This window comes from Protopterus annectens, chromosome 7.part0 (assembly GCF_019279795.1).
Source record: "Protopterus annectens isolate FY-2018-M chromosome 7.part0, PAN1.0, whole genome shotgun sequence".
Classification (NCBI taxonomy): domain Eukaryota; kingdom Metazoa; phylum Chordata; order Ceratodontiformes; family Protopteridae; genus Protopterus; species Protopterus annectens.
This window is the reverse complement of record NC_056739.1, coordinates 1,401,591,709-1,401,611,420: the sequence shown is the minus strand read 5'-3', so window position 1 is coordinate 1,401,611,420 and position 19,712 is coordinate 1,401,591,709. Positions and strand designations below refer to the sequence as shown.

General features: G+C 37.7%; 1 protein-coding gene across 1 annotated transcript in view; it reads left to right on the top strand.

Moving 5' to 3' along the window:
* DOCK3 (dedicator of cytokinesis 3) overlaps window positions 1-19,712 on the top strand; it is a 4,843,230-nt gene that overhangs the window by 4,682,544 nt on the left and 140,974 nt on the right. The window contains exon 49 of the mRNA XM_044077993.1: window positions 5,231-5,378. Coding sequence (XP_043933928.1) covers window positions 5,231-5,378 — 148 coding nt within the window. The remainder of the gene's footprint in view (window positions 1-5,230; window positions 5,379-19,712) is intronic.

Genomic DNA, 19,712 nt, shown 5'->3' with positions numbered 1-19,712 from the left:
ATTTATGGTGGCATGTTTTAACTTTCTGTGTCTCTTGGTGTAGTCACTGCTTTTTTTGTCTTTATGCTCTTCACATAAGCAGTGGCATCTTTTTCAGTTTCAGTTTCTGACAGCATTTGCTGACATATAGGATTTTTTTTATAACATATCAGCCACAATTAGCTGTTGTCCTGACACATGGATTGCTCAGACATTGAAAGTCCTTAGTCTCAAGAGTAGACTTTGACATCTAGGTGATATATTTTCTAGAATATAGGAACTGATTAGTGGAAACAAAGACATGTGCTCAGTCTGGAGATGGAAACTATCTAGCCCTGTCAGACATCTGGAGGATCTCTCACATGTCCCAGTACTTGCAGCACAGCATTGCTTAGTATTATGGAACAACAGGACATAACCCTTGTTCATCCATTTGGAGTAATGCTGCTAGTACCAATACTCACAACTGTCATCTTGGTAGCATCATAGTATGCTAACCTACAGCAGTTGTTAACATTTTTATTGCTCTGATGAAAGCTAGAGTTTTAGCATCTCCCTTTGACCATGGTATGTTTTTCTTCAACAAGGTTGTCAACAGACATAGCACAATTAATAGATTTAGCACAAAGTTGTCCAAGAAGTTAGTCATGCCAAGAGCTTGTCATATCTCAGTCCCACAAATTGGACTCTTTAGTTATTTCTCTTAAATTGCTTGCATCTGGTTTAATTCCACTAGCACTTATATGGTGGCCATAATATTGCAGCACAGTCTTTCCAAAACAAAAGTTGCCTTGATTTGGTTTTAACACTGAATTTCTAATGGTTTGTAGCACTGCTTCCAACCTCAAATCATGGGTCTCCTTATCAGGACCAAACTCCATTGATCATCCATCACCATAGCAACAACCCCATACCCTTTTAGCAAGTCACTCATTGAGGATCCTTCCCATTGGGGTAATGAAGATTGTCAGCTTTTGGTTAGCTTCCTGCAGGGATATTTGCCAAAACCCACTGGAAGCATATAATGAAGAAAACACTTAAGCCTTCTGGTATAGGCAGAATAAATCTTTCTTTAATGATTACATCATTAAGCCTTTTTAAAATCAACACATACTCAAACACTGCCATCTTTCTCTATAGCTAGGTTGGAGCACGCCATTCAGTTGGTGCAGCTATATGTTCTATTACACCAAGTGCTTAAGCACATATATCTGTAACAATGATAATGCAGTGGTCATGTGCCATTGGTCAGTTGCAATTCTGTGATTGTTTTGTAGGGGATATGTAGTCAGTAAACCTAGATGCCTGACATTTTCTTAAAGAATATAGATACAGATATCTTAACAGTCAGGCATAAACACAGCATACAATATGGCCCAGGAGGATAGTAGTAGTGCTAAGATTTGCAAGAACCATACTTAAACAAGGCTGTTAATGACACTTTTTGCTATATCAACAGAGCAATGCCTGACAAACAAGCCATCCAGATAAAGTGTGGGTACAATTAATGACCCCAGTACCTCAGGGAAATACACTGCATCATAGAAATCCTGCAAGGTGCTAGCTCTCTCCTCTGGGGTAAGAAAGAACCCCATATGCTCCCCAATATACTGAAGCATGGCATCAAGAAACTAATAGATATTTTTGAGGCAAATGCCTGGGATACGCCCACTGTGTTCCCATTAGGTCACTTCCCTTTTGCTAATATACTTAAAGCCATATATACCTTAGTTTCCACTGGAATAAGTACTCTGTGACTTCCATCTGGCTGCAGACAAGGCTGACACAATTCCACAGTTTGTTTGTTGATGTCTGTATCAACACAGTACCAGTCCATGTTATCAGTGTGATGAAGACCATGAAATGTTAAGTGCAGTCAGATGACCCTGCACCTTGGATGGCAGCATCATGTACTGTTGGGCATAGCAATTACAAAGAGAGCCTCGTGTAATGCATAGATAAACACAAGCCTTTTACAAATTCCTCAGCTGTGATAATACCTTGTTTTTAGTACCAGTCATCAAATCAGAGCACCACACACAGCTGGATGTGATAGGTTTAATTACTGAAATTACCTAACTCTTTATCAGGCTATAGATATTAAATATCTAAGTAAAGGGAAAAAGGAATGCCTGTTTCTCAACAATGTCCACAAAAGTATATCCACTAAAAATTCAAAGGAATCTGTACAATAGTTTTTCTGGGAAACTCCTATCAAAAATTCAGGAGAACATAAAATGGGGCAATATGTTTGCTGAACATTTTTCTGATGTAGTAATATCACTAAATGTTTAGACTGACTTATCAGACTTCATTCTTTGGTTAGACCATACAACTTTATACTTGCGTGCCCTGCATTTCATTAACATCAAAGTCTTTTCCTTGTTTCACTATCTCCATTTCTGAGGCAAACAAAACTATGAAAGAAGGAAAAGGGATATTTTAGGGGTGACTAGCTAACAGACCTCTCAACTGTACAGATTTTCACAGAATGTCCAGATTTTTGCCACATACAACAAAGTTCCAGTTTTTCTTAAATTGTGGTTTTCTGGCAAATTAGTGGCAAATCATTAAAGATTGAAGTTAGAAAATAGTGGCATAAATTTGGGTTTCAGACTCCATACCCTTCAGAAAATTCATGCTGATGCAAAACTTGTTTTTCTATCAACTTTAGGAATTTGTAGGTGCAATATTTAAAAATTGTCCCTATTTTTGAGCCTTTGTCTGACTTTTATTCATGGCTTGGTACAGATTTCTTGCTCTAAGAGTTTGAGAGGTATGCTAGCTAACTAATGTAATTCCATCCCAGCAATACAACTATATTACTTCATGTTGCTAATATCCTTGTTATAGACCCCTTATTGAGTCAGAGTAATGAATACTATGGAAAGCAAATACTTACTCTGTGTTTGCCATACTTACTTTGGGATTAAAAAATGACAGATATTAGACATGTATGTTTTTCATGAAGCTTCTAGTCTTAGGTCACTGGTTTATATACACTAAAATAAGAGAAAAATATCTATTGCAAATTCCACATTGCATAACATGTGTTTTTGCAGTGTACCACTTAGGATTACTACAGTACCAGTATGTACCTAGTGTAAGCATGTCTCCATCTCTACTGATGTCTGTACTGGAGTCCTTTAAAGGAAAACTCCACCTCAGAACTAAAAAAAAAAAAACATAGAAATCTATTTGTTCACTCTATCTCTGTTTTCTGAGTTATTCTAACACCTCAAAATCACTCTGTTTATTATAGAATTTTAATGTTTTCTGCAAAATGGCTGTCAATGAGGCTTAACATATCGACGTTTTTCTTCAAGCATTTCTCTTTCCCATAATCTATTTCAAGTCTGCTTTATATGAAACAGCCACATATCCCTTGAAATACAGACAATTTAAGATTATAACAGATATTATAACTCAATTACTCCACTTTAAATGGAGGTCCAAAAAATATAGAAAAATCAATAAAATGTGTATGAAATGAGTCATGCCAGACATAAGGAAGTAGTGGTATATTCCCATACCAGTGACATATAATGAGATTAGTGTCAGTCACTGTCATCCGGTATAATTTGTAACAAGACTGTTTCATTTATTTCTTCAATGACCCTCATTTCTGTATTTCTCTAGGCTTGCTTTATAGTATAATACAGCTGCAACCAAACTAGCTGCTAAATTGCAGGCCTTTCATCAAAGTATCTTTTTGTAGTCCAAAATGACAGCCACTGCCCCTACACTTTGGTAAATGTGTTGATACTTTACAAGAATTACAAGAAAAAATATTTTCTGACCTTTCTCTAAATGTCACAAACATCTTTGATTCAAGACATCTTGAAATGTAAAGTAGTATAAACAGCAAACATTTAAAGTTTAAAGCTTAGCATTTCAATACTGAGATGCTGCTTAAGTAAATTTGTCAAAAGAGGTGACAACTACATTTGAATTATTGGCTGATCTAATTGCTCTGGTTTGCTATAAAAGACATGGGTACACTGAAAGCAGCTGTGAATCAGTGTAAGTTCTCTTCTTCTCTGCAATAAAGATAGTGGAAAACAGTTTCACACCTCTCTGTCTGGTTTACAGCAGCCTGAGCTCCTGACTACAGATGTCTATGTGTCTGTGATATGTCATGCAAGTGTAGACAAATTCCTCTACAACGTATGTGGGATGTTAAGCTGAAAAAAAAAGTTTGTGGTCCTTCCCTTCAATTGATACCAAAGTGAGGAAATGGAAGTTTTATAAAGTTCAGGCAGGTTTCAGGTACCTACACAATACTGAAATCATAATGTAGGGAGAATAGCAACCTAAGAGCTGAGTTAAACTGTAGGTGAAGGTGGTGTTTTCCTTTAATAATGAAGGACATACATGGGCATAACTGCAATTTTCAGTACAATTCAACCTAGACTTGTTGTAAAAAAATATTTGATTATGAATGCTTAGCTGCAGATCCTAGTGAAAGTTCAGTGACAGACTTGTATAAACATATCTGTAAATAGCTTCCATTTTTGCCTGTAATGGTACACATACCCGGAATATTACTGACATTTCTACTTATGCCGTTTTATTTCTGGGATATCAGGGTATTCATTTTGCAGTGAGCCTCTCAGAGATTTTATTGAATTATATTGCTATGTTGAAGTTGTTCCCCCTTCTTCTCCAGACTCCCATTAAATAAAAACGTTTCTGCTGTGAGAGAGTTCCTCACTTCCACACTCTGGCTTTGTCTTTAATTCCAGTTTCATTATCTGAGTGAGAAGAGCATATCAGCAGTACATTTAGCCCCTTCTTCACATAGAAAGAAGAGTGTCAAATGGGGTTCTTCCTCATTCTCCTCCCTCTTTTCTAGCCTGTATAGCCATTATTAGTACAGCGTGGTTCCTTATCTTTACAGCAAATCAGCAAATGAATTGTATGACGTATTATACAGCTCTGCCTGAGAATTAAATGTCTATCGTTCCACTGCATGTCTGCATTCATTACTGCATGTATTTGTGATACAGTTGATATTTCATTCATTTATCCATTGCTTGTCCAGTTCTGCAGACAGTGTAGAAAATCACTATAGGACATATTGAAGCAGCTGGAGATGCTTTGTGTTTAAGCAGTCTTTAGGAACAAAGATGGACCAGGATATATGGATGTAAGTCTTATGATCCAATTGTCATGAGTATGTGAGAGGTAACCACATGGTTTATCTCAGCCACCTGTCCATTCAAGTGTTTCTTTTTTCTGCCTCCTGCAGCTTGTTTACCCTCACATCAGATTCCAGGACTCAATCACCAACGTCTCTGTTTTATCCTCGTCACAGGCCAGTCCGTCCACCTCCAGCCTCAGCTCTACTCATTCTGCTCCCTCCCAGATGATCAATTCAGCTCCTTCTAGCACCAGAGGTAAGATGCTTGATAGAGGGACTGATATGACTTAACCTAGATGTCTTTTTCTGATGTTTTTCAATACCCCTTACTCATTGTTACAGGTGCCCTTGTGATTTAACAATCTGAAATATGTATATATTGCTATAAGAAGATGAACCAATGCTAGAAATGCATCAATTCCCCATAGCGAAGAGTGTCTTTTTCCATCTTGTTGGCACTTGGGATTTTAAGTGTCAACATTTCAGTAGGGAGACAAATTATGCATTTATTTTTTTTTCCAGCTTGTTGGCACTTGACAAATTATGCATTTAGTTGTTTGCAGTGTGTGTGTGTGTGTCTGTAACCATAGCAAGGAACATGGAGTTAGTATAAGGTCTTTGTTGCAGTTGCAGAAAGATCCTTTTTAAGAGAACTTTTTTATTGTCATCTTCAGGTTCTGAGTTGCAGCTCTGGGGATTATCCAGGGTACAGTGGAGTGCAGTGATATGATCAATAACAGAATACTTGTAAATTGGCAATTGAGTTCATACTCAAATAGAAAAGCCCCTGACATTTTGAAGAGTGAGTTAAGGGGAGTTAGCCACAAATGATAAATGACCAGTTACTGCTGTGTGCTGGTAACCGTGTGTGCCAAAGAGCAATTAGAGGATGGCATGTGCTGTCTGAAGAATGATGTGACTCATAGCATTACATGTACTGTATTTTAAAAAGTTGTAACATTTCTACATTTCAAGAACATAATGATTAGCTTTGGTTAATATTAAGGAATGGCTTATGTATTACAAGACATAGTCATATGGTTGTAAGACTGTGTGTGTGTGTGTGTGTGTGTGTGTGTGTGTGTGTGTGTGTGTGTGTGTGTGTGTGTGTGTGTGTATGTGTGTATAACTTAGTATCACTTTAACATATCCATTAGGCTAGTATGTGGCATATGTTATGTGGCTTCCTTCTTCAGGCAGTTATCTGCCACATTAATAAAGACATTTAGCTCTGCTATTTGTACCTATTTTTAATACCTGTTGTAGACCAGCAGTGGTACAGAGAAAAGCCCAAATACATCACCATGTGCACAGAAGTGGTAGAGGTTGGTCAAAGTTCAAGTGTTCTGCAGAGAGGTGCCTTGCAAAATTAAACAGAAGAGAAGGTGAGAAAGCAGGATCCCACCACAGCACCACTATTCAGTAACTGTGAAGTACTGCAATTCAGGTACTTCATAGCCACTAAACCACCTACTAAAATTTGAAAGTTGAAACAAAGATGAATTATTAGAAAAAATGAAGACACCAGTGAAAAACTGAGTAATGAAACATGAACAATGATAAGAGCTGGATATTCCAGAAGCTTCTTAGCCTGTACATCACCACCCTCTTCAAATACAGTAACAAAATCAGGACATTCAAGTAAGGAAAAAAATAAAGCCTCATTATTGCATTTTAAAACTATAGAATCTTCATCAGATCAGCAATTTTATCACTTAACATAATTATTTTGTTCCTCTAGGGTACAGAAACAGTGGCTACAAAGATTTGGTCTTTTTTTTTCTTGCATCTAGTACATCCGCAGAAACAAAAAGAAAAAAAAATAGAGATTCAAGTAGCTATATTTATTCACAGTTTTAAATGATACAGTCAATGTAGTTAACACATTTAATCTTACTAATCAGACAAAACTGACTTAACAGTCATAAAAGCTAAGTTCCTATCAGTACTGTGACAAAATCTAGTCATAATTGATTTTTTTTTTACTAGAAAATAAAGGTCCCATGAATAGATCAGTATGTATGCAACTGAGCTGAGATGCAGGACAAATCTGCATTATTTGTTACTTAGAGCTAGGTTTATGAATGACGTAAAAATTATAAAGAAGTAGACTTCTGAATGAAGAAAAGTTATCACTGAATATAGCTGTGAATGTGTGTATAGCAAATAAGGTAACAAGTATGCAAAAAGAGAGCTTACACAAGAAACTGATGTGTTCAAGACTAAACTTGAGCAGAAAAATATAGTCAAAATGAGCTGAGAAGGGACTGTCTAAACTTGTTTGGATTGCAATAATGCATGCAGAAAATGTAGTTTACTGAACCATTTCACTAAAATGCGTAAGTCACGGAAAAAAATAAAGTTGCCAGAGAAATGTGTTTTCAACAATCAGTGCAAATAAAAGTTCAGATAACTATCTACTGTGTTTACAAACAAAGTTTGCAGTTACATAAAGTAGATGTACAAACTGTGTTTAGTATGAATGTATGTCAGTGGTGTGACTAAAACATGAATCTGCAATATATCAGTGAATTAATCAATGATGGGCATAGTACTCATTCATGTACTTACACAACAATAGTAAAGGGGTTCAAATGTACTGCAAAGTTCATCTAATTCAGCTAGTAACATTGCATTGTACAGAGATAATGCAGTACTTATGGATTTCTTCTTAAAACCATTGAAATCTTAGATGATGGATACCATGATATATTACATGTACATGTAGTAACACCAAAGAAGCACGTTCTTAAAGAGTATGTACAAACTGTGTTGCTGTTATAGTGGCAGGGTAACAAAGCTAAGTCTAAAGTGAATCCAGCTGGAGAGAACCTATTAAGCCCCTTTTGGAAAAACAGTTTTGGATGAGATGGAGAGGCTTTTGCATTTGCTGTCTTCACCAAGTGAATACAGCTATGGTGAAATAGGAAAAGATGGAGAAGAGGGAGGGGGTGACAGATCTCTCTGTGCTTGTGTTAATGCAGGAGGCACAAATATAGCTGCTTCACAGTGTGCCACTGTCATGCCAAACAATGATTCAAGAAAGTGTAAGAATCATTTGGCAAAAAAAGAAGCCTGAATCCTATATATATATATATATATATATATATATATATATATATATATATATATATACATATGTCATAAGGTGATCCATTGGTGTACAACCCGTTGATATGAGCTCTGCCACATCATTGTCTGGTGAGTGAGACAGCTGAAGATAAGGAAGTGTGTTCACTAGGAGACATTGTATTTTTTTCTTGAATTAACGTTTCTGTCAGCTTTCTAATCAGGAAGTGGTGATATTGTCACTCAGCTATACTGTGCTGAGCAACACATCTCTATTACTTGCTTATCAGATGTACTACATTTTTTGTACTTTCTGTCCACAGTTGGAAAGCCATAAATTCAAGCTCCTGCCCCATAATAAAGTCTGCAATTCATATACCTCTGAATTATGGATTCCAGTGTGAAGCCTTATTTGCATACCATCTGTGTACCCGGACTCCTCCAAGTACACAACTGTGTATGTTCTTGCTTATATGCATAGGGTCCACGTGCAAATTATTTAAGGCTGTGCAGTGTGCCTTGTACTATACACCAGACCTGAGCAGTCACAGACCACATTTATAACTCATGGTCATCATCACTAGCTTAGTTCTGCAGCATGCTTTTTTTTTTTTTTTTTGAGGATGCCCTTCTGTAAACTATGACTATGAACAAATGGGAAAAGTATGTTGCTATAAACTGTATCTGTGAACTTAGAAGCTGTGCCTTAATTAAAAAAGGAGTCGCTGTAAGCTTGGTGCTGGTACAAGCTGTAATGTATTGATAGAAAGGGCATTCAGAATTCAGGCTTAAAAGGCAGAGAAAAGAGCTCAAAAGCTACATTAATCACATTATCAGGCTATGTGCTGATGCCAAAAGGGCAAAAAGACCTATGTTGTATTTACAAAAACAGACTATAAGGCATATGTTATTTACAAACATTGAGCATGCAGTCTTCTATTTCAAATTGTGTCAAAACAACAGATCAACATAATGCAAAAGGGCAGCTTGTGAACAGTTCGGCATGATTGCACACTGTGTAAAAGCATGTCAAAGCAATCTCAACGTTACAAGGGACACACTGCTGGCAATGATGTCACATATCTACTTGAATACTCCCACACATTCTAGTCCACAGCAGTATTCACATATTCATCAGGGAGATATTCATGCAGTCACAATGGGTATAATTCACGTAGTTGCAGAGAGGTTAATTTACAGCTTTGTGAAGTAAATAGCTGACACAGTTGAGAACAGTCATAAAACAATGTAGTGCAACTGAATTTTCTTTTTTTGAAAACTGAATTTAAGCATGCTGTTTTAAATCCATGCTGTCCTCTGAGTTATGGACAAGTGTAAAGAATTGTAAATACTATTAAAATCCTGATAAGGAGATGTGACAATTCAAACGTTCCTGACTCTTACCATTGTTAAAGGAAACATAGGAGTTTACCATTACAAAGTATAAGCTTATCATCATTGTAGTTATTAATGGAAAGGAGACTGCAATCTTAACTACCAGTAATTCTCTAGCCACTACATTCAATGACTCCAGATGCTATGCTTGACTTACTAAAATGGGGCTAAAATGCTTTATTATTTTACAGGCTGAAATAATATATGCCAGGTTGAAAGGATAGCACCAAGATGGAGGCTACTGTGGTTTCTACAAGAGCAGAATTCATATCATAGTTTGTAAAAGACTTGGATGATCACATTCTTGGAAGAAATCATAGAGATAAGGAAGTTGTTCTACAGAAACAAAGTATTCCACTATCTCACCAAACAAATAAATAAATAGTCATATTGCTGGCCCAAAATCCATAGCGCTCAAAGGCAGAATTCTGAAGCTCAGCTTACATGAATCTGTCTGAAAAGAATGTTTTAGTTTCAGCACCACATAACTCTAATTCAGGTGTTTGTCCAAGTTCATCTTCATTTACAGTCCATTTCAAAGTAAATTGACAACAAAAAGCTTCAGGGTACTTAAAGAACTTAGTCCTTTAAGCAGTGGACAGACAGAGAGTGGCAAAATATAGAAAGTATAAAAAACATGAGAATTATACTTCAAATAGCAAAGTGGAATGTAAATGGGTTGGTGAACACAAAATGGATAGGATATTTAAAAACATAAAGAAGGCAAATTGTGCAATGACAACACTGCAAAAGACACATTTAATTAAGAAAAGGCACTAAAATGAAATAAAGGGGTTTAACAATGCTGCAAAAGACATGTTTAATTATGTGGAGGCACTAAAATTAAATGAACGGGGTTAACAAGTGGCTGTTAACTCCTTGGGGCAAAAAAGACAGTGAGGGGGTTTATGGCTGGTGAAAAAGACAGAGCTGCTAGAAATTATGGAGAATTAAGTGACAAAAAGGGATGTGTGTAGTAATTAAGCAAAGTGTGGGACAACAAAGTATCACCCTAATAAATATATACTTACCCTCTAGATTTAGCGAGAAAACTGTGACAAATTCTAATAAAACTAGTAAACTTTAAAGAGGAAATATGTTTAGTCACAGGAGATGATAACATAATCAAAAAAGGGAGAGAGAAGGGGGCCTAGGAAAAAAAAGATAAAGGAAAGGAAATATCTGAAAGCAGTGTAGTGGAGGGATATTTGGGAACTTAAAAGAGGAAGGGCCAGTCTGGACAGTTATGCCTTTTGATTAGGGAGATATGACTGCTGGTCTTGAATATGTAGAGCCTACCTAAACGTAGAATACGAAGATGCAGCTGTGAGAATCCCGTGAGAACCCCTACAATTTTCAGGCCACGCTGTGTTGGTGATTGAATTAACTGAAAGGACAGATAAGGCTCTACAAAGCAATGGCTGTACCTGGAATGGATGTTCTGAAAAGGGAAAAATAATGAGTGATTTCAGAAAGAAATAAGTAAAATCTTAGCAAGGGCCAGGGAAGGGGGATCAATGGGATGACTCTAAAAGGATAAAAGAATGGATACAGGTATGTGCAAGAGGAACAAAAAAAAGAAAAAATGAACATGAGGACAATAATGGGAGAACTGGAAGTGATTCAGAAGGTCGGAGATAATTGCACTGAGCAGCTGAAGGAAAGAGGTAGATACTTAATGCAAACATTGCAAGGAATGGAAGATGAGAGAATTTTGGCAAAGAGAATGGGAATACAAAAGTATATTTTGCAAACAATGCAACTTTTGTGAAAGCACTAACAGTACAGCTAAGACAACAAGAGCTACAGAAGATGAATATACATGTTGAGGGAAGAGGAGGAATGGAAATAAACTAGAATGTTAGAAGACATACTGGAGAAATCCATAAACTATTATCTCACATTATGTGAAGAAGACGAAAATCAGGAGAGAAAAGAGGATGGAATTGATTGTGCTAGCTTAGTACTCCCAGAAATAGGTGATAACTGGAAAAAGGGTTAGTAAGCCCAATAACAAGACAGAAGATTAAAGACGCAATAAAAGGAAAGAAGAGAGGGAAATCACCAGACAGTGACAGGCTATTGATTTAAATATGGAAGAGCAGAGGACAGAACAGTGAAGATATGGGAGAAGAATTTTAATTTGATAATGAAGGGAAATAAACCATCTAATACATGGAAAGAGGCAGTAATAGCAGTGATATACAAAGAAGGTAAAGATCATACAGCTCCCCTCTCATACAGGCCAATATATATGCTAAACTACAACTATGAATAATGTTATGGCAAAAATAATCCCAGAGATAATACGTGATGATCAGATTGGGTTTGCTGGATGGAAAAGAAAAACAGATTTATTTTTTATTTATTATTTATTTATTTTACATTTGTTGACCGGGATAGTCTGACTAGATACATGTCCTTTTCCAGCCGAGGCCCAGGGAGAAAAGCTCCAGACATACATACATACAAAAACTATTTCATATATACATGTATATCGCATTTTACAAGTTGAAGGCCTTAGAAAGATCTAGAAAGAGGGCCAAGGAAAATGTATTATTGTTTTGGTTTTGATTTATGACATTAGAGAAGGAGAGGAGGGCAGTGGTGATACTGTGGTGTGGTCTAAAACCATGTTGAGAGTTTGTCAGGAGATTGTTCTTGATAAGATAGTTCAGGAGTTGTTTATGGATGCATTTCTCCATAAGTCTGGCTAGTGGTGACAGAATAGCTATGGGTCTGTAATTCAAAAGTTCAGTGGAGCTTCCCCCTTTATGGAGTGGGATTACATGGGATATCTTCCAGATGGAGGCTTCAGATATAGTTCTATTGATCAGGATGGAGGTCGGGTAAGCTACGGCATCGGCTGCTTTTTGTAAATACTCTGCTGGGAGGAGATCTACAGATAGGGTACTTGGTTTTAATTTCTTAATTAGTGTTCGGATAAATAATGTGGAGACTGGTTGAAAGTTAAAGGTCAGTTGGGAACTGGGTATTGTAGTAATTGGGTTTGGGCAACCGGGGGATAATTGACTAGCTAGTTACTAGACAGTTTCTGTAAAGAAGCTGTTGAAGGTATTGGCAACCTCTACTGGAGGTTTTTGGTTAGTAGTTGAGGGGGTAGGGGTGGTGGATTGTCCTGGGTGGAGAAGTTTATTTATACCTGCCCAAAACTTTTGAGAATTGTTTTGGTGTTTCTGTTGTAGGTGGCAATAATAGTTTTTTTTGTCAGTCATAACAGATTTTTTTGTATCATTCCTTAGCTGTCTATATCTAGGTTGATCTGTGGGGGCTTTTGTGGCCCACCAAGTGGCCCAAGCCTTGTTTCTAAGTGAGATTTTTTGTCTGGTTTCTACTGAAAGCCATGGGGCAGCTTTTGTTTTAGTTCTAATAGAACATGCTGGTGCATGGGTATCAAGGATGGCTAGGAATTTGCTATTAAAGTATTTTACAGCTTCTTCAAGTGGCAGATGTTTTAGGGCTGACCAATTACACAGTTTGAGTTCATAAATAATACATACCTTATTAATAATGGAGGATGCACAAAAATTATGTTAGGCATTCTTCCTTTAAATGTAAAAAAAAACATTTCATAGGTTATATTTACAACCTATTTGAATTATTAGTGATTTGGGGTTTCCGTCAAGATTGGGTGGACTTGCTGGGAAGACTGTACAGACAGATGCCTCAGCAAGGGTAAAGATTAGAGCAAGTCTCTTGAATGAGCTACAACTGAAAAGAGGAACTAAACAGGGATGCTCATTGTCCCAGTGCTTTTTGTTGAATACATTGAGCTTCTAGCCATAGCAATAAGGATCTCACTGATGAATGGATATAATTAGGAGGATAGGCAGAAGAAAATTACTCTGTACTCAGAGGTTATCCTATTAACCCTCATTGAGCCCAAAGAATATATAAGTAAAGTATGGAAAATATCTCAAAAGTTTGGACAAAGAGCAGGTTACAACATGAATAAAGACAAGATGAAGCAATAGGGATATAGGTGTACAGCAAGGACAGGAGTAAGCAGGATATGAGGCAGGTATATAGAAAAAAGAAATAAAATATCTAGAGATATGGGTATTAGACATAGTAGATGATTCATTAGAAGCCACCTATGGAAAAATATTGGCAAAGTGGAAAAAAAATAGTTTGAAAAATGGAACACTATTATGATGGATTTAGATGAAAAGTAAACATTAAAGTTATATATGTTACCATAGGAAAAACCCAAATGAGGGATATATGAGGAAACTAAGACAAATTAATCAATATTTTATAAGAGAATGAGGAAAACCATAAAAAACATTGAATATTTTGAATTAGTTACCAGATAAGGGAGGCCTGGAGGTCCTAGAAGTGAGCATTACAAGCAAGCTTGTGAAGCTGCCATGATTTTCAGAGTAGTAGACATTAAATGTACAGCAGGCTGGAAAAGAATAATACTAGCTAGTGAGGGTCGATTTTATAGAAATAACTCTGGGAGAATTAGATGGAGGGTTAGGCCTCCCTGTGATACAGGGACTTAAAACTGATTACCTAAAGTTAATGAAGGACGGGGGGGGGGGTGATTAGATTAGAAAGAGGAAATGTTACCAACTGACCAAGACCGCAATTCAGGTTATAGCTTGGTACAGATCCCACGCTATGTCCCAGGACACCAAATCCATGTTTGTCGATATACTGGATAATATTAAGATACAGCCCAATAACTTAATATTTGGAGATTTCAACTACCCCACCATCAACTGGGAAAACTATTCATGTACTAACTCATCTGCCCAATGTTTTCTGGAATTCATCAATTCCAATGCCCAGGATCAGCTTGTCCATATCCTACCAGGGGCAGCAACATCCTGGACCTGGTCATTACCAATATTTATTTTATTTATTTTTATTTATTTATTTTACATTTGTTAACCGGGTTAGTCCAACTGAGCGCATGGCTCGTTTTCAGTGGAGACCCGAGGAGAAAAGCTCCGCAGTGAGTTTTTATATAAATGTAATTACAGACAGTTAAGACACTACCATTTGGAACTAGTCAAACAGATACAGAGGCAGCATTTACAATACATCATACTGAAAAACAACCCTAAGGTATAATGTAATAAAACATACAGAAAAAACACTTTAGTACAACGTCTTAAAAGGAATAAAGCAGTCTTGCTACATGTTTCGTTATATACAATATATGTACAGAAGGTGTAGGATAGGGATAGGTAGTTAAACATAGAAATAGAGGAGTCTAAGTTTATTAGATAGGCAGCGGAAGATGAGGAAAAAAGTAGGGAGAAGAAAAAGATGGGAAGAAAAAAGGAGGGGAGATATTAGAAGCTAGGGTAGGGTAGTGTCATGGAGTAACAGATGCTCCACGCCAGACGTCAACTCCTCGCTGGTCAGACATCCATATCCTGCCCCCACCCCCAATTAAGGAAACCACTGTAAAATATTTCTCCAAAGCCAACTTCATGCTTTTTAAGTCAGAAGTGGCCAACTTCACATCACCCACACAGATAGTAAATAGAGACACGACTGCTGAATCATATATAAAAGCACTGTATAAGCACATACATGAGTGCATGGACTGTGCCGTCCCCAACAGAACCAAGACGTTATCCTCCAAAAAAAGGGAAGACAATCTGGTGGTCCCCTGTCATAAACAAACTCTACAACAGAAGGAAGAAACTGTTGCAAAAAAGAGTAAAATCCCATGATTGCAGGAACTCCCTGGTCAGCCTCAGCAAAAAGCTGAGATCCCTCATAAAATCATCCAAAGCTAGTTACGAAAATAAAATCGCCATGGATTCTAAAGACAACCACAAAGCTTTCTATAGCTATGTCAAGAATCTCAATGGCAACACTCAGTTCTGCTCGGAACTACAGCACAATGGCACTACATTTATCAAACCAACTGATATTGCCAGCATCTTGGCAGACAGGTTCAGTGCAAACATTACCCCACCCCACCCCCCCAAAGGGCCCATCTCCATACTGGAAGATTGCAAAGCCCCTGTAATCATGGATGCACAGGTAAAGACTGCACTCTCCAACAACATCCCAGGCTGCGTTCTGCACAAACTACAGAACAAACTGGCACCCCACCTAAGTACCATGTTCAACCATAGCCCCACTTCAGGCGTTGTGCCTATGGAATGGTGCACAGTAACAGTTATCCCACTTCACAAAGGGGGGGCCACCAATGACCTTGGGAACTATTGCCCCATTAGCCTGACGAGCCTGGTCTGTAAGGCCATGGAATGCATCATCCTGGAGCTTATAAACAAAGACATAGGTAACCTCCAAGCTCTGGACCCCACTCAGTTTGGGTTTGTAAAAGGTAGGTCATGCCTCCTAAACCTGATTGACTTCTTCAAAGCAGTCATCAGAGCCATAGACAAGGGTAAGGTGGTGCACAGCCTATCTTGACCCCCCCCAGGCTTTCAACACCATCCCCACTCTATATAAAGACTCCTAACTTCTGCCCTCCTAGTAATCAATATTCTTCACAGCTACATCTTATCTATAAATCTCTCGTATTTTTTATGTCTTTTCCACCATCTCTTCTTCAAAATATGCCTTCAAAGGCACACTGCTTGGTCTCCAAACTACTAGCAAGGGGTCTATATTAGAAGATTGAAACTCCAAAAGAGTGAACATTCTTTAATCAAACTCTAATACTCAAAACCACACAATATCAAACGCACAGAACAGCGATTTACTGCTTCAAAAAATGTAATAAATAAATAAAGTGCCCCTACTTGAATATACAAACTCCAAGATCACACCACAGTGGAGGAAACGGCAAAGTACCAACAACAGCCCAGCGATATTTTCCCTGGGAAAAAAATCGCTGTTCCGTACCTTCGGTATTGTGTCGTTTCGAGTGTTAGAGTTTGATTAAAGAGTGTTCGCTCTTTTGGAGTTTCGATCTTCTAATATAGACCCAATAGTAAGTGCAGTTATTTGTAAATGTATAAAGACACATATAAGCTAATACCATTATAATTGTGTATGGCGTCTGCGTTTTTTCTCTATGTACTACACTGCTTCTTTAGTGCCACAGCTGATTGAGCAAGTAACATAATAGCATATTGTTTTCTGAAATTGTTTCTTTAGAAACATTTTTAAATGTTACCTGTCTGAACCCCCACCCCAATACAATATTAGTTGCAGTGTCTGTCATACCTTGTTTTCACCCTAAAGCAGTTCATTTTGTAACAAAGTGCTTGCTTTTGTCTTCTCTGAACTCACATTAGTGTCTGTGTGTGTGTTGTGTGTGTATTTGTATGTATGTATGTGTATATATACATATATATATATATATATATATATATATATATATATATATATATGTGAACACTGTATAATCCCGAAATTCTGAAATATCGAATTTCAGAATCCTGAGATTATAAAGTCGAAAGCTCAAAACTCTGAAACACCAGAAGCACGAATTTCAAAATCCCGAAGTCCAGAGAAGTTGAAGTAGTGCTTCTGGTTTTCCACTGTGCGAATGGATAGCTGGAATTCAGGTAAGTATTTATGTTTAAGGTTTTAGTTAGGGGCTTTAGTGTGTGTCAGTGTGTTTTGTTGCTGTGATGTGTGTGTGCGAGGGGAATGTAGCTTGTATGGTAGTGTTTACATGTGTTTGTCTGTGTAGTGCGACCTTGGAGTTAGTATATTTAAGTAGGGGGTGTGGGGGGACAGCCCTCCACATGGGGGGTGCAGGGGGGCTTGCCCCCCTGCTTGTATTTAGTGTAGGTTTGTGTGTTTGTGTGTGGGGGTAAGGTGTGTGTATGTGTATGTGTGTGGTGTATGGTTAGTGTAGGAGTCGCGATTTTGAAATTCGCCCCTCTGGGGTTTCGGGATTTTAAGGTTTCGGCTTTATTATCTCGAGATTCTGAAATTCGATATTTCAGGATTTCGGGATTATAAAGTGAACCCATATATGTGTGTGTGTGTGTGTGTGTGTGTGTGTGTGTGTGTGTGTGTGTGTGTACATATATAGATAGATAGATAGATAGATAGATAGATAGATAGATAGATAGATAGATAGATATTTTTTTTGCATATAATGTATTGTACATTACTCTTTGTATTTTGAAATTGTTGCATGAATTCTCTTGTGCTCTTTTATAGGTTCATAAATACATAGGTAGCTAGTAGTTTTTCTGCCTTGTGGGCCATTTTAAGCGTATACAATTTCCCTTTTTATGCTCAAATTAACCTATTGTGTTCCATTAGAGGGTGGCCTTTCCCATCCCACGGTCGACAATTATATATTACCCCTAATGATAATAACTGAGATCAGACCATAAATAATTCAAAGTGTCACATGCATGGGATAAAGCAGTTAAGAGCTGCCTCTGTCCATTAGTACTACTTGGGGCAGTCATGGGGTAAGCTTTCTGTTTCATATCCATAGATCCAAGCTGTTCTTGAATATGGACAGGGATGAGCTTTGTTTTATCTGGATGGGGAGTCTGTTCCAATGCAACGGTATTCTCTGCAGGATATGCTATGTTACTACTGAGATATGGGGGTTTTTTTTGTTTGTTTTTTTTTTTGGCAACAGTTGTGAAAATCCAGTGGGATAACAATAGATAGAAAACAGAAAGAAATATAAGTAAAAATCATGATATGCCGTAAAACAGTTTTATCACATGCTTAGCCTTTATAGCCTATCTTGTTTTAATTTTATTCACTATTTTATAGCTCTTTCCATCTCACAATCAATAACAGAGTTAATATTTTAGCATTCCAAAGTGATAGATATGCATACTATAGAAGAATAACCATGTAAAACAATGAGGAGGCTTCAGGACAGTATACGTTCCAACAATGGGAGACCATGTGGACAGTGTCAATAACTCTAGTTGTGGTAATGATCTAAATTTGCATCTGTCAGTACTGTCTGTAGCTGATGATTTGATGGGACTTATACAAAGGTTTCAAGCTTTTCCCATAGGTGCAGTGGTTCCCAAAGCTGTTACATGTAATTCTCAAGTGACTGAAGTTTGTTTAAACCGATAGTTCAGGCAAGGGCACTTTAATAGCGGACACATCACCCCATTTTGATTATTCCATATATTCCTTGTTGAAAAACATTGTTAATCCTTTTTATATTAAATGATCAGTGCTGCTTATAGAGCCTGCTGCTTTCATTTCTACTGTATCTGCGTTCATATGCAAGTATTGTATTTTTGACTTTGAACAAACCATGCTGCTTCTCTAGAGATGGCTTGCACCTGTCACCTTTAGGTTCTTGAATACTGGCCAAGGCTCTTGCCACCCCCATAGTGCCTTTTTTAGGCAAGGCTCAAAAGACAAACCCACCACCGTAAATAGCACAAGTAACAAAAAATTGAGGGTAATGCTACTCAGTGCCAAAAATCTAAACCTCAAAATGCACGCACTCAAAGCACTCCTCAGTATGGAGAAAATCGATATATGTGCAGTAACTTAAACCTGGTTTAAGGCTCCAGAGAGCACCCCAGCACTACCAGGCTACAACTCATACCATACATTTTGGCCACAGAACCCGGACCGAAATGCAAAAGGTGGGGGCGTATCCATATTCATCAAGGATACCCACACCTCCAGGTTAGTGCACAGCACAATGCTTCAGAGATCATCCATGTGCAACTAACAACAGGCAAAACTGCAATTCAAATTGTAGCTTGCTACAGATCACCAACCATGTCCCAGGACCCCCATTCCGCACTGGGAAACATAAAGGTCCTACCAAACACCCTAATATTGGGTGATTTCAATTACCCAAACATTAACTGGGAGAACTACTTAAGTACTAACTCCCTTGCCCAACATTTCCTAGAATTTATAAACTCAAATGCCCTGGATCAACTGGTCAACACTCCCACCAGAGGTGACAACATATTGGAACTGGTCATCAACAACATGGGCGACCGGTGTTCCACACTGGAGGTCAACCTCTCGCTGGTTAGCTCTGACCATAAACAAATCACTCTGGATATCCACATTCGGCCCCCACCCCTGGACAAGGAAACCACCCTGAAAAACTTTTCAAAAGCAAACTTCATGTTACTTTAGACCGAGGTGAAAAGTTTTAAAGCCCCCACAGTAAAGGATAATGCTGTTCAAGCTGCAA